The sequence below is a fragment of the Hypanus sabinus genome, chromosome 7 (genome assembly GCF_030144855.1).
Source record: "Hypanus sabinus isolate sHypSab1 chromosome 7, sHypSab1.hap1, whole genome shotgun sequence".
NCBI lineage: Eukaryota > Metazoa > Chordata > Chondrichthyes > Myliobatiformes > Dasyatidae > Hypanus > Hypanus sabinus.
The window spans coordinates 9,452,757-9,476,681 of record NC_082712.1 but is presented as its reverse complement, the minus strand read 5'-3'; the positions used below and the strand labels follow the sequence as shown (position 1 = coordinate 9,476,681).

Here is a 23,925-nt window from a genome sequence, read left to right as displayed (position 1 = left end):
TCACACCATTTGAATCTGGATATTTCACAGGTTACATTAAGGCCAGAAAAAACAGGAGTGGAATTAGGCCATTCAGCCCATCAAGTCTGCTCTGCCATTCCATTATGGCTGATTTATATCCCCTCTCAGCTCCACTTTTCTGCCTTCTCTCTGCAACCTTTCACACCTTTACTAACCACTAACCTATCCATCTCTGCTTTAAATATACCCAACTGTTTGACCTCCACAGCCATCTGTGGCAATGAATTCCACAGATACATCACCCTCTGGCTAAAGAAATTCCTCCTCAAATCTGTTCTAAATGTATAGTCTTATATTCTGAGGCTCTGCCCTCTGGTCCTAGACTCTCCACATACATTTTGTCTAGACCTTTTGATATTACATAGGTTTCAAAGTGACTCTAACCCTCCCCCCCACCCCCAAATTCTTCTAAACTCCAGTGAGTAGAGGCTCGGAGCCATCAAACACTCCTCATACATTAACTCTTTCAATCCCAGGATCATTGTTGTGAATGTCCTCTGGATCCTCTCCAGTGTGACAATACATCCTCAAGTGTGGTTTGACCAAAGCCTAGTGAAGCCTTAGGATTACATCCTCACTCATACAGGAACGATACAGGAAGTGGCAGTGACAGCACAGGAAGGTGAACAACATACAGTGTTTTGGGGGGTGGGGGGAAGACGGGTAAAACTTGAAATTCCAGAAGAGAAAAGAGAACATGGAACATAAAAAATTACAGCACAAGAACAGGCCCTTCAGCCACAAAGTCATGCCGAACCAAATAACTTAGTCATCTGAATTTGAATCTGAATGACCATATCCTTCCATTTTCCTATCTAAATATCTCTTAAAAGTCTCTAATGTTTCTGCCTCTCCCACCACCCCAAGCAGCACATTCCAGGCATCCACCACCCTCTGTGTAAACAACTTGCCCCTCACATCTCCTTTAAAATTATCTTCTCTCTCCTCTGTGGAAACACAATCGAACGCCAGAAATGTGAGCCTAAAAGCCGACGATGTGAAATTGTTGAAGTGATTGTTGTGATCAGAAGACTGTAAGGAGTCTGGAGATGATCCTTTAGTTTTGTTGGGACTCGTTAAGGGGAATGTACTGAGGTGGTTCTTGTACAGACTACTCCTGTATACTTTTCACTTCCTTGCTGTCGCCTGTGGTTTGTTTTACAACTCGGCAATGAGGGAGATCCCCAGAGGAGGTCTCTTTATGCAGGGGTCCTTTCCCTATACACTGGGGATCTGGGGTGGAAGGTGCATCATGAAGGTCCTGCCAAGCAACAACACACGCAAAACCTGGAGGAACTCAGCAGGTCAGGCAGCATCTATGATGGGAAATGAACAGTCGATGTTTTGGTCTGAGATCCTTTATCAAGATAAGATATGTTTGTTCTCATTTGATGCTGTCAGATCTGTTGAGCTCCTCCATATTTTGTGTGTGTTGCTCTGGATTTCACTGATGGTTCACAGACTGCATAGCCACCCATTCTTTCTGTGGCCGGGGGAGGGGAGGGGGAAGCCAGGACACAAAGTGTACATGGAATATGAGAAGTTGCAACCTCTATTTGAGTCTCTGATGGGGCCTTTCTCATGTTTTGGTTACACTTCAGATCCACGGTCCTCATCTACGGTCACTTGTTACGGAGGGGAGAGGGCCACTCCTGGCATCTCCTGGTCAGTTAGCTCCTAGGCCTAGTCAAATGGGCTATTCAAGTTCATTGTCATCTCTCTGTACACATAGACAACCAAATGAAACAACATTCCTCCGGACCATGGTGCACTCACACAGCATATATCACACACAACACATAAAGCAAAATATTATACCTTAATAAGTTAATAAAATATAATTCAAATGCATGTAGTAAAGCACAGCACTGGCAAACATTCAACAGCTCACTGCCCTAGTGACAAGAGCTCAGTGCTGGCAGCATGCTGAGTCTCACAGACCGAGGGAAGAAGCTGTTACCCAGTCAAGCAGTCCTAGAACCTCCTTCCTGATCTAGCAGGTCAAAGAGATTGTGGTATGGATGGTAGGGATCCTCAACAATGCTTTGTGCCCTTGATATAAAACATAAGAAATAGGAGCAGGAGTCGGCCATCCGGCCCATTGAGCCTGCTCCACCATTCAATAAGGTCATGGCTGATCTGGCCATGGACTCACTTCCACCTACCTGCCTTTTCCCCATAACCCTTAATTCCTCTACTATGCAAAAATCTATCCAACCTTGTCTGAAATATATTTATAAGAACATAAGAACCTTCCCAGTAAATATTACAAATGGGGTAGGGAGAGCCTGGTGATCCTCTCAGAAGTTTTTACTGTCCTCTGCAGCTCCTGTACCACACAATGATGCAGCCAGACAGGACACTCTGGAGGGCACTCCTGTAGAAAGTTGTTAAAATGTGGTGGGGAGCCTTGCACACCTCAGTCTTCTCAGAAAGTGTAGATGCAGCTGTGTCTTATTGACCAGTGAGGAGGTGTTGTGGGTCAAGGTTAGATCGTCTGTTATGAGCACACCAAGCAACTTTGTGCTCTTCCCTCTCTCCTCAGCAGAGCTATTGATGTACAATGGAGAGTGGCCGATCTGTGCCTTCCTGAAGTCCACAATCATTTCTTTTGTCTTGTCCACGATGAGAGTCAAGTTGTTCTCTCACACTGTATGACAAGTCTCTCTACCTCCTCTCTGTATGCCGATTCATTGCTGACAGGTGAAACACGGGGCCGGGCAAGGGGTAGTCAAGGGCTTTGCCCAAGCCCATTACCTGCCCCTCTTCCGGGGTTAGGGCCATGCTCTGGTGTCTTTGGAAAGGAGCATGTGGAAAGGAGCATGGGTGCAATAGGGGATTCCCAAGAACAGTGGGGCCCTCAGGGGCTCAAATATGTTGCAGATAGTAATAATTGTATTTTAATTTGAAACAGTAAAGTTTGTGACTTCAGCATCCACCCAGCTTCCCCTTCACCTGGTCTCACCTATCAGCTGCCAGCTTGTACTCATTCCTTCCCCCCTTCTTATTCTGGCTTCTTCCCCCTTCCTTTCCAGTCCTGATGAATGGTCTCAGCCTTAAACGTTGATTGTTTATTTCTCTCCATAGGTGCTGCCTGCCCTGCTGAGTTCCTCTAGCATTTTGTGTGTGTTGCTCTGGAGAATCTCTTGTGATCATAGTTAATAAAGCATTGATTTATTGTATTGTGTTTTGTTGGTGAATAAAGTTTTGTTAAAAAAAAAACAGGATAAAAGGCCAAAGGGCAGTGGCGGGGATGAATTAAAATGACAGGCAGCCTCGTGTGCACCCATCTGCGTCCTGTAGAATGCAGTGTCCTGCAGTAACCTGTACCAAGTTGCAAGTAAGGAATGAAATTATACCACAAAATGGCATCTGTGGCACAGGTTAGGAAATACCTTAAAATAATTGGTAAAGTGGGAAAATAAGGTGTAAGTATTATTTTTAATATATTATATCTTCAACAGGTCTTCAAACATCAATCTCTCAAATTTCTGGAAATTACCCCCACCCCACTCCACCACTTCCCATTCCTGTCTCCCTCTCTCACCTCATCCCTTTAACGTGCCCTTCACCTCTCTCTGGTGCTACTCCCCTTCCCTTTCTTCCATGGTATTCTACCCTCTCCTGTCAGATTCCCTCTTCTCCAGCTCAGTATCTCTTTCACCAGTTGATTTTGTCTCCCGGTTTCACCTATCACGTGGCACCTCCTACTTCATCCTCCCCTCCCCCACCCTCTGACTTCTCCCCTGCCTTTCGTAAGAACATAAAAACATAAGAAATGGGAGCAGGAGTCGACCATCTGGCTCATCGAGCCTGCTTCGCCATTCAATAAGACTATGGCTGATCTGGCCATGGATTCATCTCCACCTACCTGCCTTTTCTCCAGGACCCTTAATTCCTCTACAATGCAAAAACCTATCCAGCCTTATCTTAAATATATTTACTGAGGTAGCCTCCACTGCTTCACTTAGCAGAGAATTCCACAGATTCACCACTCTATGCAAAAAGTAGTTCCTCCTGATCTCCATCCTAAATCCTCTCCTCCGACTCTTTAGGCTATGTCCTCTAGTTCTAGTCTCACCTATCAGTGGAAACAACTTTCCTGCCTCTAATCTATCCCTTTCATAATATTATATGTTTCTACAAGATCTCCTCTCATTCTTCTGAATTCCAGTGAGTACAGTCCCAGGCAACTCAATCTCTCCTCATTGTCTAACCCCCTCATCTCTGGAATCAACCTGATGAACTTCCTCTACACTGCCACTGAACCCAGTATATCCTTCCTCAAGTGAGGAGATCAGAGCTGCACACAGTACTCAAGGTGCAGCCTCACCAGTACCCTGGACGGTTGCAGCACAACTTCCCTCTTAAATCCAATCCTTCTAGCAATGAAGGCCAATATTCCATTTGCCTGCTGACCTGCAAACCAACCTTTTGTGATTCATGCACAAGCACTCTCCAGCCCCTCTGCACAGTAGCATGCTGCAATTTTTACCATTTAAATGATAATCTGCCCTTTCATTTTTCCTTCCAAAGTGGATGACCTCACATTTACCAACATTGTACTTCATCTGCCAGACCTTTGCCCACTCACTTAACCTATCTATATCTCTGCAGACTCTCTGTATCTTCTGCACAATCTGCATTTCCACTCAATTTAGTGTCATCAGCAAACTTAGATACGCTAAGTTCCCTCTTCCAGATCTTTAATGTATATAGTGAACAGTTGCGGGCCCAGTACTGACCCTGCAGCACACCACTCACCGCTGATTGACAACCAGAGTAACATCCATGTATCCCAACTCTCTGCTTTCTATTGCTTAACCAATCCTCTATCCATGCTAATGCATCACCCCAACTCTATGCATCCTTATCTTATGGATAAGTCTTTTTTGCGGCACCTTATCAAACACCTTCTGGAAATCAAAGCAAATAAAGTCCATCTGTTCCCCTCTATCCACTGCGCTTGTTATATCCTCAAGGAACTCCAGTAAGTTTGTCAGACAGGACCTGCCTTTGCTGAATCCATGCTGTGTCTGCCTGATGGATCCATTTCTTTCCAGATGCCTCACTGTTTCCTCTTTAGTGATAGCTTCAAGCATTTTCCCAACTACAGATGTTAAACTAACTGGTCTATAGTTACCTGCCTTTTGCCTCCATCCTTTTTTGAACAGTGGTGTCACATACACCATTTTCCAATCCACTGGGACCTGCCCAGAGTCCAGAGAATTTTGGTAAATTATCACCAAAGCCTCTACAATAACTTCTGCCCTCAATCCCTCAGTCGCATCTCTTCCATTTCACACACATCTGCTCCTACCCCATCCTCCCCCCACTCTACCAGGGATAGGGTTCCTCTTGTCTTCACCTACCACCCCACCACCCTAGCAGCCTCTGTCTGCATCCAGCATATAATTCTCTAGAACGTCCGCCACCTCCAATGGGATCCCACCACCACGCACTTCTTTTCCTCCCCCAACTTTGTGTTTCTGCAGGGATCACTCCCTATGCAACTCCCTTGTCCATTCATCCCTCCCCACTGATCTCCCTCCTAGCACTTATCCTTGCCACGAACAAATGCTACACCTGCTACTTTACCTCTTCCCTCACTACCATCCAGGGCCCTAAACAGTCCTTCCAGGTGAGGTGACACTTCACCTGTGAGTCTGTTGGGGTCATTTTCTGTGTTTGGTGTTCCTGATGTGGCCTCCTATACATCGGTGAGACCCAAAGTAGATTGGGAGACCACTTCACTGAGCATCTATTCTCCATCTGCCAGAACAAGCAGGATCTCCCAGTGGCTACCCATTTTAATTCACTTCCCATTCCTATATGTTCATCCATGGCTTCCTTCACTGTCATGATGAGGCCATATTTAGGTTGGAGGAACAACACCTTATATTCTGTTTGGGTAGCCTTCAACCTGATGGCATGAACATTGATTTCTCAAACTTCCGGTAATGCCCCACAACATCTTCCCCCCGTTCTCCATTACCCATCCCCTTTTCCCTCTCTCACCTCATCTCACCAATCAACTTCCCTGCTTTTAACTTCATCCCTCCCCATCCTGGTTTCACCTATCACCTAGTGTTTCTCTCTCCCTTCCCCCCAGCTTTTAAATCTGCTCCTCAGCTTTTCTTCTCCAATCTTGCCGAAGGGTTTTGGTCCAAAACGTTGACTGCACTTTTTTCCATTGAAGCTGCCTGTTCCTCCAGCATTCTGTGTGTGTTGCTCAATGTGATGCGCATTCAAGACGCTCTTCTACACACCATTATTGCAACGTGTGGTTATTTGAGTTACTGCCGCCTTCCTGAATGCTTGAACCAATCTGACCATTTTCCTCCGACCTCTCTCAAGGTATTTTCATCCCACAGAACTGCTGTTTATTTGATGTTTTTTATTTGTTTTCATCACCATTCTCGGTAAATTCTAGAGACTGTTGAGTGTGAAAATCCCAGGGGATCAGCAGTTTCTGAGGTCTCAAAACAACCTGTCTGGCACCAATAGTCATTCTACAGTCAAAGTCAGTTAGATCACATTTCTTCCCCATTGCGATGTTAGGACAACAGCTGAACCTCTTGACCATGTCTGCACGCTTTTATGCAGAGTTGCTGCCACATGATTGGCTGGTTAGATAATTCCAATACCGAGCAGGTGTACATGTGTTCCTAATGGAGTGGCCACTGAGTCTGAACTTCAGGGTTGAAATACAACGTATGTGCTAACAACCAACACAACCTAAGGATGAGGTGTGCTGGGGAAAGTCTGCAAGCATCACCACTCGTCCATGTGCCTGGATGCCCACCACGTCCAACACAAGCAACACCAGCAAAACAAGCCCTTTCCTCCTTCCCACCCACCCATTCGGATATAATTTTCTATTCACCATAGAAACTGTGTTCTCTGTAGAGTGTGCTGAACAGGCATCTTGGTAACAGAGTCACAGAAATGGACCCTTCGGCCCACTACATCCATGTTCACCTTTTTGCCAATTTACACTATTGGCACCCACACAGACCCCAGGGCAGACCTCCAGGTCTAGAGCTGTCTTGTGGACAACTGGTCTGCACAGTGGACTTCAGGCAATCTGGTAACTCTTCCTTACACTGTCTCTGCATCATTGCTGTTCCTATTTGGTAGGAATAAAATAGGTCCATGGACATGGTGAGGATCCCTACCTTGCTGTAAGAGAGGAGGATGTGGCAACTCTGGTGAAAATCTTAATCATTGCCATCTTACATATATCGGCTGCAGAACCTGTATAAGCCATGACACATGGAAATCAGTGTTAGTGCACAAATCAGCGGCTACACAACCAGGCAATTTCCACTCTAAATTGGTTAATTGGTTTGTTATTGTCACATGTACAATCACATGTTTCTTACATATGACACATGTCACATGTTTGTGTGTAGTTTTCTTGGAGGTTTTTTTGTATTTATTTATTTATTGAGATACAGAGCAGAACAGCTTTTCAAGCCGTGCCCCCCAGCAATCCCCCAAGTTAATCCTAGCCTAATCGTGGAACAATTTATAATGACCATTGAACCTAGCCACCGGAAATCTACACAGAACCAAAAATGTGCAAAATACTCTGCAGTTCAGGTGGCTCCTGCAGAGAGAGAAAATACAGTTATTGTTCAGATCACTGAATTTTATTTTTAATTGTGACAACGCAGAACAGGCCCTTCCAGCCCTTCGAGCCATGGCACCCAGCAATCCCAATTTAACCCTAGCCTAATCACAGGACAATTTACAATGACCATTGAACCTACCTACTGGAATGTGGGAGGAAACCGGAGCACCCGGAGGAAACCCATGTGGTCATGGCCTCACAATCTATCTCTAAATCTTTCCTATCCACGTACCTGTCCAAATGCCTTTTCAATGCTCTACAGTTTAATCACATCCTTCATACATGAAATACAAAATTGACCCCTAGTGTTTATTTTACAAGAGGGAATCATAAAGAAAAGGGATTTGAGATGGGGTTTATATTTAAACTTCAGCTCAGTAGCCACTTTATTAGTTATGTGGGATAGCATGGTAAGTTCTCTTGATGGTGGTCTACAGTGGTCCAGAGTGTTGATTCCTCTGGTACTACAAGGGCTTTGTTGGTAATAATTATTTATAGACTTTTCAAGTTGGCCTGGTTAAAATCCCCCAAAATGATGGGGAAATGATGAGCTGTTCCAGCCTGTTGATTACATCACTCAGTTCGTCTAGACTAGAGCCTGTTTCACACTGGCCTAAGGTGAGCTATACACTGCTTCTAAGATGGTCGCTGAAATCTCCCACAGTAGATAAAATGGATGACACTTAATGGTGAGGTGTTCCAGATCTGCTGAACAGGACTCAGTCATGCTTTATTCTCATTGCTACCATCAGGAAGGAGGTATAGAAGCTTGAAGGCACACACAACTTTTCAGGAACAGTTTCTTCCCCTCTGAGATCCAATTTCTGAATAGACATTGAACACATGAACTCTATCTTGCTACTTTTTTATTTCTATTTTTGCACGGCTTATTTAACTATTATATGTATTTTTTCTGTAATTCACACTTTTTTGTTATTATCATGTATTGCAATGTACTGCTGCTACAAAGACAACAAATTTCATGACATTTGCTGGTGATATTAAACCCTGATTCTAATTCTGAAAGGCCAACTCATCTGCTCATTAATGCAAATATCTAATCAGCCAATCAAGTGGCAACAATTTAATGCATAAAAACATGCGGACGTGGTCAAGAGGTTCCGTTGTTGTTCAGGCCAAACGTCAGAATGGGGAAGAAAGGTTATCTAAGTGCTTTGCTGCTGCTTGTACATGGGAGGAGGGAGGAGGAGCTTTGGGGTTTCTCAGTCTTTGGGGTACTCTTCCATTTTTTGTGGATGTCTGCAAAGAGCAAGAATTTCAGATTATATACTGTATACATTCTCTGATATTAAATGGAACAATTGAACCTTTGGCTTTGATTGTGGAATAATTGTTCATTTCAGATGGGTTGGTTTGAGTATCTCAGAAACCGCTGGTCTCCTGGGATTTTCATGCACAACAGTCTCTAGAGTTTACAGAGAATGGTGCAAAAAACAAAAAAAAAAGCACTTAGTGAGTGGCAGTTTCGTGAGTCTTGAGAGAGCTCTGAGGAGAATGGTCAGACTGGTTCATACTGACAGTAACTCAAATAACCACATGTTAAAACAATGGTGTGCGCCTTTTACAGTTTAAGATTGTTCATAGAGCCCATATGTCTAAATCTAAACTATCTCGATTCTACCCTGACATTAGTCCGCTCTGTGATAAATGCAAGAGGGATGAGGCCTCTCTCATTCATATGTACTGGTTCTGTCCTAGCTTGGAGAAATTTTGGAAAGAAGTCTTCACTACATTATTGTATATTCTGAATCAGCACCTAGAACCAAACCCCTTAATTGCTTTGTTCGGTTTCTGGGGTGAGACAGATTTACGTCTGAGTCCGACCAAATGCCGAATATTATCCTTTGCCTCTCTCCTGGCGAGACGCTTGATCCTCCTTAGATGGAGAGATGTTGCCCCGCCCACTCATGCTCAATGGCTTAACAACATTATGGCCTGCTTGGACCTTGAAAAAATTCATTATTCAGTTCTTAATTCGGACCTAAAGTTCCATAAGGTCTGGGGACCTTTTATCGAGTACTTTCATAACCTTCCTCTTGACTAGGGTTTTTTTTCTTTTCGGTCCCTTGCTTTCAGCTCCTTTTTTTTCTGGTAGTAGGCATTACTATCCTCTGTTGCTAAGTGTATTCACAGTCTGGGATTTTGAATGTCCTGATTTATATTCTCTATATTGTGTTGTGGTTGGGCTGGAGTTTTTTTTTTGTGTTGTGGGGCTTGGGGAGGATACTAAGTTTACTTGTCTTCAATTTAGGTGCTTTTTTTTAAATTCTCTCTCTCTGTATCATATTGTCATTGTATGCTTAATTTTGCACTGTATTAATGTTCCTTATTGTGATTTGGGGTTTTTTTTAATCTGTAAAATGTATAAAAAAAACTAATTAAAAAAAACAATGGTGTGCAGAAGAGCACCTCTGGATGCACATCACGTTGATTTTGAAGAGGATGGGCTGCAGCAGCAGAAAGGCTTAGTGGCCTCGTTATTGGGCACATATAGCACACATTATTACAACAGCAGTAAACATCAGACACAATAACAAATAATAGCTCAAGTCCCTGAGAGTCACATCCTGCAGATATTGATGATGCTTGGGATGTTGTCGGCAAGAACAAGCCCACAGCAATCTGATCATCACACACTAGTGCATCCACAGACGAACGCAATCCAGCTTGTCTTCTTACCTTGGACTACAAAGTTAACAGCCTGCCTCTCCGCTTGATTCCTGGCACAGTAATCCTGTGAACTGATGAGAGGGAATGACCTCTTACGGCCCATGATCGAAACAACATGACCTAACAGAATCAGACAAAGACACTCTGTCATCTCCATCTCACCATAGGTCTTCAGAATAAATAATTATCCACAGACTGTATATGTAGTAATCAGCTCCTCTGTCATGCACACAATGCACCGTATTTTTCCTCAATGCTGTAAATCTGAACAACTCTCTGATAGGTTTAAGGCAGGAGCCATGGAGCCTTACAATTAACCGAGGGGTCCATAGACGCCAGATTGGGGACCCCTGTTTTAAGGATAGTCTCTTTGGAGAGAAGGAGGATGACAGGTGACTTAAGAGAGGTGTACAAGACAATAAGAGGCAAAGACAGAGTGGACAGAGTCTTCTCCCCTGATTCAAGACGGCATAATTTTGTATTTGGAAGGAAGAATAGAGGGGATGTCAGAGGTAGTTTTCTTTTACGCAGAGAGTGGTGGGTGCATGGAACGCCCTGCCAGGGGTGGTGCTAGAGGCAGTTTCATTAGGGGCATATGAAAGACTCTTAGATGGGCACGTGGATCAAAGAAATATGGAAGGCTATGTAGAAGGGAATGGCTAGATTGATCTTGGAGTAGGTTAAAAGATTAGCACAACTTTGTGAGCAACTTTGCTGTACTGTTCCATGCTCTATAAGAGGGTGGCAAGAATTAGGAGCTCCCTGCCGGAAAAAGTAGCAAGCTTCTTAGAGATGATTGTGGTGTCTCTTCCTTTCTCCACTTGGTGTTTAACTATCTATGCATGTTTTATTCCATATCTGTACTTTCATCTTCTTTATTTTTATATAATTAACTATAATTGCTGAAAGTTGTTTTCTGTGGTGTAACATACCTTCACCAACACACCACAGGAAATTCCTAATACATGCAAATCCATATGAAGAGTAAAATTGATCCTTGATTAGAACTGTTGGTTGGTTAATTGGTCATTGTAAATTGTCCCATGATTAGTATTAAATTGGGGAATTCTAAATTCAGTCTTCTAAACTCCAATGAACACCAACCAGAACTGCCTAGCCTCTCTTGAGACAGCCAAAAATCGGTGGGAGTTTGTTTAGGAAGAGGATATTGGCACTGCCATTCACTCCTGGTCCATGTTGGAAGTCGCCCTACAAAAAACAACTTTCTTTAAACTCTGACCATCAGTGATTGACACTAATTCTAGAAACCCGCTGTGGGAAAAAGTTTTATTACAGAAAGCTTGGCAAACACCAAAAGACATTTTCTTTTCATTGTTAAGGAGGGACTCACAACTAATTGAATTTTTTTGAATAAACTTTTTGTTTTAAAAAAGACGAAATATTTGGACTTCTCAGGAGTTGAGTCTTTCAGTAATGGAATGATCTAGTTACATCAAAGGCAGTTTGTCTAGGCAGACCTTACAAACAGACAAAACTCTTTTTCTTTTATACTAGCTGAAAGGCAGATCTAATGTTACCACAGCTCCTCAGGACAAGCCACTGGCCTTTATTGCCTGATCAACAATGGTTCTCTTCAGCTACTGTTCAATTTTACTGCTTTCTCAGGCGGACAGGTATCTCAGCAGCTGTTTGAGAACATTCAGATCTATGATCCTAGTGAGCTGCTGAACAAGTTTTTTAATTTGGAATGTGTTTTGAATAGCAATCACAATGAAACACGGGCCCAATTGTGCTGCTGCCACTAAAGTTAATGTTTTTTCTTGCCAAAATACTCCTGGTTACAAAATGTTGCCAACTTTTTAATTTGTTTCTTTTTGTTTGTCGCTTATACAAAGCAACCCTGGTTCCAATATAATAGAGACCATGAGTCTTTTGCTGAGATGTGTTAGCAGTTTCTGGTGGTGCTCCCAGGACTGAATGAACTTCAAATGCAGACAGAAGTGAGAATCTCAAGTATATGAATTGGAAAGGGTATTCAGTCAGGAGGAAGGTGAAGTTCTGTGAGTGGAATTAAACACTGTTCCTCCGTATTCACTGCAAAGGGTTCAAAGAGTCTGCCATGTGTGCTCCCACATATCGTTGATGAGTCTATGAGGTTCAGAAAGTTGCAAACTCAAGTCAGCTCCATCATGGGCACTAACCTCCCCAGAACTCAGCATCAAGAACATCTTCAAAAGGCAATGCCTCACAAAGGCAGTATCCATCTTTAAGGACTCCCATCACCCAGGACATGCCCTCTTCTCATTGCTACCATCAAGGAGGAGGTACAGGAGCCTGAAGACACGCACTCAGTTTTGTCCCCATGGATTTCTGAATGGACAATGAACCCATGTAAACTACCTATCTTCTTTCTTTTTTTGCACTCTTTATTAAACTTAATTATATTTTTTCTTATTGGAATATATAGATTCTTTTATGGCGTATTGGGATGTACTACTGTCACAAAACAATGAATTTCATGACATACTGTTTACCAGTGATATTAAACCTGACTGTTTCCAACTTGCTGCAACACGACTATTGTTTGCCAGTGGAAGAATTCTCACTACTCAGGAGAGCCACGATTGCTCATTGCCATCATAGGACAGTGGTACAGTGAGAAGAGTTGCTACAACTCCAACTACCCAGGCTCAAAGGTTGTTCTTCACCCTGCACCATAGATGATCTGCTGAGTTCCCTCAGCATTTTGTGTGTGTTACTCTGAAATTCCAGTATCTGCAGAATCTCTTGAGTTCGGGTCAGATCAGAGTAGGTTATTGTGATAATGAAATTTCGTTGCAGAACAGTGGCAGCGAGCAGACTTTCTACAACTTCCAACAAAACAGGTTCAAACATCGACTGTTTCTTCCTATTCATAGATGTTGCCTAAGCTGCTGTGTGTGTGTGTGTGTGTGTGTGTGTGTGTGTGTGTGTGTGTGTGTGTGTGTGTGTGTGTGTGTGTGTGTGTGTGTGTCTGCGAGGGAGGGTAGAGAGGAGAAAAGGCACTTGTTTTGTTTTGTTGCTTACTGTGTTCTGCATTGTTCTACCTCCGAGCATTGTGGACTCGCTATGTTGGTGCCACAATGTGTAGCAACACTTATAGGTTTTCCCCAGCACATTCTTAATGCAAATGACACATTTCACTCTATGTTTTGATGTAAACATGATAAGTGTATCTGGATCTCAATCTGAAGCTGAGGATGTTAGACATCTCTTTCAGCAAGATGGAGAGCTGTACCTCATATGGTACAGGTTATTGTACCTCATAGCAATAAAGATTGAAGGAAAGAGACTGGACACCCGCTATGGTAGTTACCCAACCCAATGCATTAGATGAACAAGGGGGCCAGCAGGAATAAAAGTCACTGGGTGGGAGTTTCTTTGATTAAATGAATAGTCTCTGTAGGGGCAGGTCACTAGTGAAGCAATTTTTCGAGTCTGGAGAAAACCGTACAGCTAATTATACTCTTACAAAAGGTCAATGCCTACCTATCATCTGGTGTTTATTCAGAGTGGCTGCACGGCATAGTGACATTTCAGAAAAGAGCATAACATTCAAATGGCTGAGCTCATCCATACAGGCTCACAGGGAAAGCATTAACGTCCAACAATGGCACTTCAGAAAACAGGCTTACAATTTGTTCAAAGTTCAAAATTCAAGGTAAATTTAGTATCAAAGTACATATACATCGCAGTATACAACACTGAGATTTCTTTTACTGGCAGGCAATCACAGTAAATACAAGAAAGCCAACAGCGAGGAAGACCCGAGGGTCGATCAAGTTAAGCGCCCTGCCGAATCAGAAGGGTCAGGTACAGGCCAAATCGAGGTGGCAGGGTCCAGACCCCAGAGCTTACTGAAGCGACTGAACCTGATATTTGGATATCAATTTAGGTGCCAGGCGAGATTGAAAAGGTCAGTGTGTCGGGGCCTGAGGCGAGGGACAGGCCAGTTCAGCATACTGCTCTGCGATATTTACTCAGCTCTGCGCTGAACTAGGGGTCTCGTGTTCTCTTTGAGGACTTCAGTTCAGAACACCATTCGCATGATTTGTTGCTTTTTTTTCTGTCTGCCCATTAGGTGTTCTATATTCTTTTTTATGAGTTCCTTTGGGTTTCTTGGTTTTGCGGCTGTCTTTAAGGAGATGAATCTCAAGGCTGCATTATGTATGTGTACTTTGAACTTTGAATCAATGAACGACCACACCCAACAGGGGCAACTACCAATGTGCAAGAAAACCTACAAACTATGCAAATGCAAATAGAAAGGCAAAAAAAAACTATGATAATAAATAAACAATAAAAATTTCAAGAATATGAAATGAAAAGTCCTTGAAAGTCAGTCATTTTCATAAGAATAGTTCAGTAATAGGGCAAGTGAAGTTATCCCCTCGGGTTCAAGAGCCTGATGGTTGAGGGGTAATAAGTGTTCCTGAAACTGGTGATCTGGGTTCAGAGAATCCTGTACCTTCTTCCTGATGGCAGTATTGAGAATAAAGCACAGCATGCTTTAACAGTAGGACACTGCTATAAAAATGGCATACGGGATTGTTGGATCCTGATGGTTTTGATCCCAAATTCTTCGGAAGTCAAGAATTCGGCATAAAACCTGTTGCTTATGGCCAGTTTTATAAAGCACTTTAAGAACAAAGAAATTAGGAAAGAGGAATGGTGAGAGCAGAGCCTAGGGAAGGGACGGTGAAGGCAGAAAAGAAAGATTGATCCAATGTGGTCTGGTCTTCTTATATCAACTTGCTAATTCCAGTGAATTTCCAGAGATAACAGTTAACCAATGAGACAGCTCCTATTCCAGTAATGGAATACCCACAACAGTAACCACGAAAATACACACTGAACAATTACATGTACATTGGTAATTATACATAAATACAAACATGTACGTAACCTAGGTTAATTAAGCCCAAAGACGTAATGTTAGAAAGTTCCACCTGTGGAGGGATGAAAACTAGGTTTACTGAATTAAAAAAAGAACTTGAAAAAAATAGCTATGCAAGAGTGAGGCATGGCTGTCAGAGGTGTGGACAAGCGACAGAAACACAGCAAACTATAAAAACTAACTAAAAATATAAACCGTTAAAAGTGGAGTTAGTAGTTAGTATCTCTGCCCTACTTATTGGAAATCCTCAGGGTGAAACCTGGGAGGAGAGATGATAGCAATAAAAGATTATTGAAGCTACAGCTATAACGAGCACCAGCTATAGCAAGACAATATCGGTAGCGAGCAGTGTCAACGGTCTCCACTGAGTAGCTGGGAATTAGTTTCATTAAATCATAACAAGGGATTTGGTGAGTTAAAACACTTCTACTGTTCTGAGTGTATAATTTGTGTGTGAAACATGTTCAGTAGTGTCGTAACAGAAAAATGTTTGGAAATAATAATGTGATATTGAGTTATTTTGAAATAGAAAATAGAATGCATTTAAGAACTAACAGATTGCAACCCTGCTGTGCATAGGCCACATTTTTTTTGTACAAGTTTTGTGAGTCGGCTTACCATGGCTGACCCACCATTTCATCCAATGAACCAAGAAACAAGATGGGGAGCCACCCTAGATTGAAGAACCAAAGTGGTTCCAGATGCTGGGAGAGTCCAGTACCAGAGGGCATGGTTTGAGAATAAGGGGTAGGTCATTTAGGACAGAGTTAAGGAAAAACTTCTTCTCCCAGAGAGTTGTGGGGGTCTGGAATGCACTGCCTCAGAAGGCAGTGGAGGCCAATTCTCTGGATGCTTTCAAGAAGAAGCTAGATAGGTATCTTATGGATAGGGGATCAAGGGATATGGGGACAAGGCAGGAACTGGGTATTGATTGTAGATGATCAGCCATGATCTCAGAATGGCGGTGCAGGCTCGAAGGGCCGAATGGTCTACTTTTGCACCTATTGTCTATTGTAAAATATTTCTAGACATAGAGGAATTAGTACGGTTGGATGTATAAGTTTATTTTTCATTTGAAGGATCTGAATTTGATTTTCTCGAAGAACTGATTACTTTTGCAAATTCTGTGATAAGTTAATGAATGAGATTTACTTTGTTTAAAAGTTGTGATGTTGGAGAATTGTGAAAGGATTTAAGCTGTATATATATTTTTACTCCGCTGTTGAATTTGAATTTGTAGGCATACTGACCTGAAACTGAAACTGAAGTTAACGATAATACTTAAGAAAAGGAATTCAATTAGTTTCCTAATTAACTAGGAATAAATAAAAAGGCAAATGTTAGTCCATAAACCTTTAAATAGGGAATAACACTAGATCTAATTAGTTAGAGATATTGGAGTAATAAAGATTATTCTAATGAATCCCACTAATTCTAACAAAAATGGAATTTGGTTTTTGTTTGATATCTGAGATTTGGAATCTAAGACAGAATATTGGAATTTTATATGTTGTTGCTCATGTAAATATTTTGAATATATTGCTTTTTTTATAAATAGAAGTGTGTGTTTTCTATTCACTGCCTCCTCACAATACCTAGAGCTTCTGATGGCCCACTGGCACCTAGTGTAGTACTATTTGATTTGACTTTCTCATAAAGAGTGCGGTGAGTAGTCACACGAGATATTGCAAGCAATACACAGGTGTAAGAAAATTAAACTACAAGGAAAGTAACAGTTTTGCAATCTAGTCCAACAGGATCCTAGCCTTTCCCATTCCAACATGTCAGTCCATGGCCTCCTCTACTGCCACAATGAGGCCACACTCAGGTTGGAGAAGGAACACCCCATATTCAATCTGGGTAGCCTCCAATCTGATGACGTGAACTTTGATTTCTCAAACTTCTGGTAATTGCCCCCCTCTCTTTCACCATTCCCCAATCCCATTTCCCTCTCTCACCTCATCTCCTTACCTGCCCATCACCTCCCTCTGGTGCTCCTCCCCCTTTTCTTTCTTCCATGGTCTTCTGTTCTCTCCTATCAGATCCCCCCTGTATCTCTTTCACCAAGCGACTTCCCAGCTCTTTACTTCACCCCTCCCCCCTCCCAGTTTCACCTATCACCTTGTATTTCTTCCTCCTCTCCCCCCACCTTCTTACTGTGACGTCTCATCGTTTTTCTTCAGTCCTGATGAAGGATCTCAGCCTGAAGTATCGACTGTTTACTCTTTTCCATAGTTGCTGCCTGGCCTGCTGAGTTCCTCCAGCGCTTTGTGTGTGTCGCTCAGATTTCCAGCATCCGCAGATGTTCACTAGTTTAGGGTCCTAATCTTCATTAGATTCACCTTAATATTTTGATTTATTTATCACATGTCCTGTACTTCAAAACATACTGTGATATGTGTCATTTCCGTTAACACCTTGCGATGTAGTGAAGGCAGCCACACATTCTGGTGCCAATTTAGCATCCCACAATGTCCATCATAATAACAGCAACAGCAAAACTAGCCCCCTTTCCACCCCACCGCTCACCAATCTGGAAGCAATGTGGTGGTTTGAGAAGTTGACTCAGCATCATAGTCTCGTGGGCAGTAGGGGTAGGTGATAAGTGAACACAGCAAAGTACAGGCCCTTCAGCCCACGATGTTGTGCCAACTTTTTAACCTACTCTGTCATTAATCTAACTCTTCTCTCTCACATAGCTCTCTATTTTTCTATCATCCATGTGCCTATCTAAGAGTTTCTTAAATGTCCCCCTCTATCAAGTCTCTTCTCATCCTCCTCCTCATGAACATGGAAGCAATGACAGAGAACATACAGCAAAGGAATAGGCCCTTTGGCCCACAATATTGAGGCGAGTCAATTAAATTAGTAAGCAAATGGCTGTCATGGTTCTGGTTGGCCGTTCCCCTTTAACACTTCTTTCTCCCTGTTCACGTCCCAATTTCAGTCAATTGCTGCGAGTTACCCAATTACCGTACATCTGGCTTTCATCAGAGACTGGGAAATAAATACGATGGCGACTCTATCACAGGTTGCCAGTTCGTTGGTCAATTCTCGTGTGATGCTTCGTTCCCCGTTCCGATTAGAACCGGTAGTTCTAAGTTCCACTCTAGTTTCTAGAGAGTCCCTGTGAATCCCGTCTTCTTGTCCAGATCCCTCTGTTTTCCTGCTCTATGTTCAGGTCTACGCCACCCTCCCCAAATGAGTTGACGTGCCAGTGTCCTGCACTTGGGTTCTCCTCTGTCGCTCCCGTGTAACAATAGTCAACTAAACTAATCTCTTCTGCCAACACAATGTCCGTATCTCTCCATTTTTGTCACATTCACATGCTGATCAAAATGTCCCTTAAAAGTCCTTACTGTATATACCTCTGTCATAACCCCAGGCAGTGCATTTCAGACACCCACTACTCTCTGTGTAAAACACTTGCCCCTCACATCTCCATTGAAATTACCCCTCTCTCACCTTAAATGTCTGCCCTCTAGTATTAGACATTTCAACTCTGGGGAAAAAAGATATTGTCCGTTTACTCTATCTATGCCTCTCATTATCTTATAAACTTCTGTCAAATCTCCCTTCAGCCTCTGGCACTCCAGAGAAAACAAACCAAGTTTCTCCAACTTCTCATGACAGCACATGCCCTCTAATCTAGGCAGCATCCTGGTAAACCTCTTCTGCACCCTCTCCAAAGCCTCGACATCCTTCCTATAATGGAACTATATGCAATACTCCAGATGCAAACTAACTAGAGTTTTATAAAGCTGCAGCACAACTTCCTGACTTTTGTGAACTCAATGTTTCGATGAATAGAATCAAGCATGCCATATGCATCCTCAACATCCTTATCAACGCGTGTAGCCACTTTCAGGGAGCTATGAACCTGACCCCAAGAGTCCTCTGCTCACCAACACTGCTAAGGGTCTTGCCTTCTGGAGCAGTGGAGAGAATGAATGTGTCAGAAGAGAGGTTTTCAAGAAGGAAAAGTATTTCACATTCCTTACAGGAGGCATCCCATTGAAGAAACCGCCCCACAACGCTTCAGCACCCCTGTGCCATTGGTTTGCATGTCCTTTGTTAGTTGATGTGTAAGAAAACTGTGGTACCAGGCACCATTCAAGCCACCAAATTGATTTGACAATCAGGGTGCAGCCGAGTGTAAAAAGCTTTCATTTTTGTCACCTTTTTTTAAAAAACTCAAGGGAAGAGAGCATGAGACCCAGGCAACTGAAGGTGCAAACTGAAGATTATATAGAAATAGATCTCCCTGCAGATATTTAAACATGAGGTAACCCAGTGAGCTCACTAATCCGAGAGATAATAAATTCAAATCCAAACACAATTTCAAATTCAGTCGGGAAATTGAAATTCAGTGTCAAGATAAGAGCGAACTTAAAGGTTTAAAAAAATCAGCACAAAGCTGTCAGGTTATTGTGAAAATGTGATTTGTTCACTAATGTCTTTAAATGGAGGAAACTTAGCTTACTCACCCCGTCTGACCTAACTGGAGCAGACCCTTTCCAACGATATTTAACTTTCAACAGCACCGTGCATTAGATCAGTGAGCTAGCAGATGTACTGGCTGACTGTGCTGATGAAGCTGATCTCCTTCCCACTCACCTGGTGTCACCTGTCACCTGCCACTTGTATTCCTTCCCCCTTCCACCTTCTTATTCTGGTGTCTTCCCCCTTCCTTTCCAGTCCTGATGAAGGATGTCAGCTCAAAACATTGTCTGTTTATTCCTTTCCATAGATGCAGCCCTACTGCTGAGTTTCTCCAGCATTTTGAGTGTGTAACTCTGGACTTCCAGAATCTCTTGTGTGTATGAAGCTGGCCATCTCTCCTTTGTTAGTACAATGAAGCTATGATAATGCAAGATGTTGGTGAGGCCACACTTGGGCTACTGTGTACAGTTTTGATCACCCTGTTAGAGGAATGAATAAACTAGGAGTCCAGACAAGATTTCTCAAGATCATGAACACTGGAGATTGTCCAGATGCTGGAAATCTTGAGGGACGCACATAAAGGGCTGGAGAAGCTCAGCAGATCAAGCAGCAGGAAAGGAATAAACAGTCGATGTTTTGGGCCAAGGCCTTTTATTGGGACTGGAAACCAAGGGGGAGAGGAGAAGGAGTACAAACTGACAGGTGATTCATGAGACCAGGTTAGGGATGGGGGCGGGGGTTGGGAAGAATGAAGTAAGAGGCTGGGAAGTGATAGGTGGAAGAAGTAAAGAGCTGATGAAGAAGGAATCTGATAGGAAAGGACAGTGGATCGTGGGAAAAATGGGAAGAGGAGGAGAATCAGAAAGAGGTGATGGGCAGGTGAGGAGAAGAAAACGGATAAGAGGGGAGCCAGAATTGGGAATGTTTAAAAAGAGAAGGGGAGGGGGAGAAATTACAGGAAATTGGAGAAATTGATGTTCATGGTACAGGGTGTTGTCTGAACTTTGGGCCCTGAGTTAAATGAGAGTGTGTAAACGAGGACTTAGATCCCCAGAACATTGGGGATTGCGGGGTGACCTGTTAAAGAGTCATAGACAGGGCACAAAGTCTTTTTCCTAGGGAGAGGATGGTATACACAACACAATAGCTTTAAGCTCAGAGACGAGGGATTTAAAAGGGACACCAGGGTAGCTTCTTGACACAAAGGGTGGTGCATATTTGGAATGAGCTGCCAGAGATAGTGGATGAGCAGTCAACACCAAAGCCCTTGACTGTGAAGTAGTGGTTGTGGCTCAGGCCATCACCGGTAAAGCCCTCCCCACCTACATCTACATGCAACACCTGTGCAGGAAAGCAGCAGTCATCATCAGGGACCATCCAGGCCATGCTCTCTTCTCACTGCTGCCACCAGGAAGAAGTTACAGGAGACTCAGGACTCACACCAACAATCAGGAACAGTTAATACCCCTGAACCATCAGGCTCTTGAACGAAAGGAGATAACTTCATTCAACTTCACTTGCCTTATCACTGACCAGTTCCTAAAATCTATAGACTCACTTTCAAGGACTCTTCATCTCACGTTCTTGATATTTATTATTATTATCATCATCATCATCATCATCATCATCATCATCATTATTATTATTATTATGTCTTTCTTATTATTTGATAGATTTATAGATAAATAAATCACAGGATTGTGATGACATATATATACTTTGATCATAAATTTACTTTGAACTTTAAACAATAATAGTGTCTAAAAGTAAGTATATGAATAGAAGAGGTTTAGAGGACAGCCATAGCCATTAGTGTAACGCTATTACAGCCCAGCGAGCTGGGATCGATTCCACCACTTGCTGTAAGGATTTTTTATGTTCTCCCCATGACCACACGGGTTTACTCCAGGTGCTGTGGTTTCTTCCTACATTCCAAGGACATTGGTCACAGTGTAACTTTGTGGAATGGGCTCGTATGGCTGGAAGGGCCTGTCACTACTTAAAGTAAAATGAAAAATAAAAAATAAAGCAGGCAGATGAGATTAGCTCACTGGGCAAGACAACTGGCATAGATGAGTTGGGTGGAAGGGCCTGTTACCACATTGTTTAAGGAGATAATTTCACTCAACTTCACTTGGCCTATTACTGAATTTTTCCCACAACCAGTGGACTCACTTTCAAAGACTTTTCACCTCATGTTCTCGATATTTATAGCATATTTACTTATCACTATTTTTTTATTTTGTATTTGTAAGGTCTGTTTTTTTTTTCACATTGGTTGTTTGTCTTCCTGTTGGGCATGATCTTTCATTGATGCGATTGTGTTTGTTGGACTTATTGTGTATGTGCGCAAGAAAATGAATCTCAGGGTTGTGTATGTCAACATATGCACTTTGATAATAAATTTCCTCTCAACTCGAACTTTTATGAATTTGTGACTCTGAAAGGGTAAAGGGTAAGTAGTTTCAAGTTCCTGGATGTCAATATCTCTGAAGATCTATCCTGGGCCCAACATATTGATGCAAACACAAAGAAGGCACGAAAGTGACTATAGTTCATTAGGAGGAGAACTGGAATGTCACCAAACACACTTGTAAATTTCTACAGGTGTACCGTGGAGAACATTCCAACTGGATTCATCACTGTCTGTTATGGAGGGTCACTGCACAGGATCAGAAAAAGTTGCAAAAAGTTGTAAACTCAACCAGCTCCATCACTGGCAGAAGCCTCCCCAACATCTGGGACACCATCAAAAGACAATGCCTCAAAAAAGGTGGAATCCATCATTAAGGATCCCCGTCAGCCAGGATGTGCTGTCTTCCTATTGCTACCGTCAGGGAGGAGGTATATATAGATATGGGGTGGTGGTGGTGCTGGTGTGTGTGTGTGTGTAATAATTAATAGTTTGTATTATTATGCATTGGAATGTACAGCTGCCACCCACCACTAAACAACAAATTTCACAACATATGGCCATATATTAAGCCTGATTTTGATTCTGACTACAAGTGCTCTGTCAGAGATCTCTGTAATCTGAGAATAAGTTTAAAAATAAAGAACTGAATGGTCTACTTTCCATCAGACTTACAGATTGTGTTAGTTACAAATTAATTATTCATTGTGGAAAAGCTTGCATAGCTAAAAAGTTATTATTCAGGCCAGTCAGCAGAGTGGTGTAGTGAGTAGAGCCACGGCCTCATCTGCCAAAGATACAGGTTCAGTCCTGCAGTCGGGTGCTGTCTGTGTGGGGTTAGTGTGCAACCACATAACCACGGCTCAGCCCACATCCCAAATGCGTGTGGGCCAGTAGGTTAATTCCCCCTAGTCAAGGTGAGTTGTAAAAACTGGGGAGGAGTTAGAAACATAGAAACGTATAAAACCTACAGCACAATACGGGCCCTTTGGCCCACAATGCTGTGCCGAACATATACCTACTTTAGAAATTACCTAGGGTTACCCATTGCCCTCTATGTTTCTAAGTTCCATGTACCTATCCAGGAGCATAGAAAAATAGAGGCTTATGGCTAACCCTAGGTTAACATATGTTAACAGATGTGTGAGGAGAATTACAAATTTGGATAATTGTAGGGTTAGTGTTACTGGTCAGTTCAGCCCTGGTAAGCAGAAGAGCCTGTTTCCATGCTGTATAAACCTATGACTCAATGACTCTGTAAAACATTGCTATAAATAGAGATCAAAGCCAAGGATTAATTGGAGATGTCAACAGTAATACAATGATGAATTGCAATACATTAAGGGCATATGATTTTCTTGTGCATAAGTTTAAAATCTGAATAAATTAGTTGGAGAATAACCATTGAAAAAAAAACCAAAATATTATTTGCTAGAGTAAAATAGGTGTGAGTTCTTTTGCATTAAAATGCAGTTTAGATCAGAGTTACAATATAGCAGCACTGCCTCCTCAAAGTTCTGCAGCAGGGAATTCCAAGGAATCACAGCATCTTTGGAGAAGAACATAGAATATACAATACTTGAACAATCCTCCTTCACCTTAAATGCATTCCCTCTAGTCATTAGGCATTGTGACCCTGGGGGAAAAAAATGTTAAGGATCCCCCCCCCCCACCCAGAACATGTCTTCTTCTCATTGATACCATCAAGGAGGAGGTACAAGAGCATGAAGACACGCACTCAATGTTTCCTAAACAGCTTCTTCCCCTCCACCATCAGATTTCAGAATAGACAATAAACCCATGTACATTACTTCTTCTTGTTGT

The 23,925-nt window shown here is 42.5% G+C and overlaps 1 protein-coding gene across 1 annotated transcript in view; it reads right to left on the bottom strand.

Annotated features, from left to right (window-relative positions):
* Positions 1-23,925, bottom strand: part of poln (polymerase (DNA directed) nu) — a 283,259-nt gene that overhangs the window by 30,217 nt on the left and 229,117 nt on the right. The window contains exons 18-19 of the mRNA XM_059974013.1: positions 10,358-10,468; positions 7,200-7,278 (exon numbers count right to left, since the gene is read on the bottom strand). Of these exons, the coding sequence (XP_059829996.1) occupies positions 7,200-7,278; positions 10,358-10,468 (190 nt within the window). The remainder of the gene's footprint in view (positions 1-7,199; positions 7,279-10,357; positions 10,469-23,925) is intronic.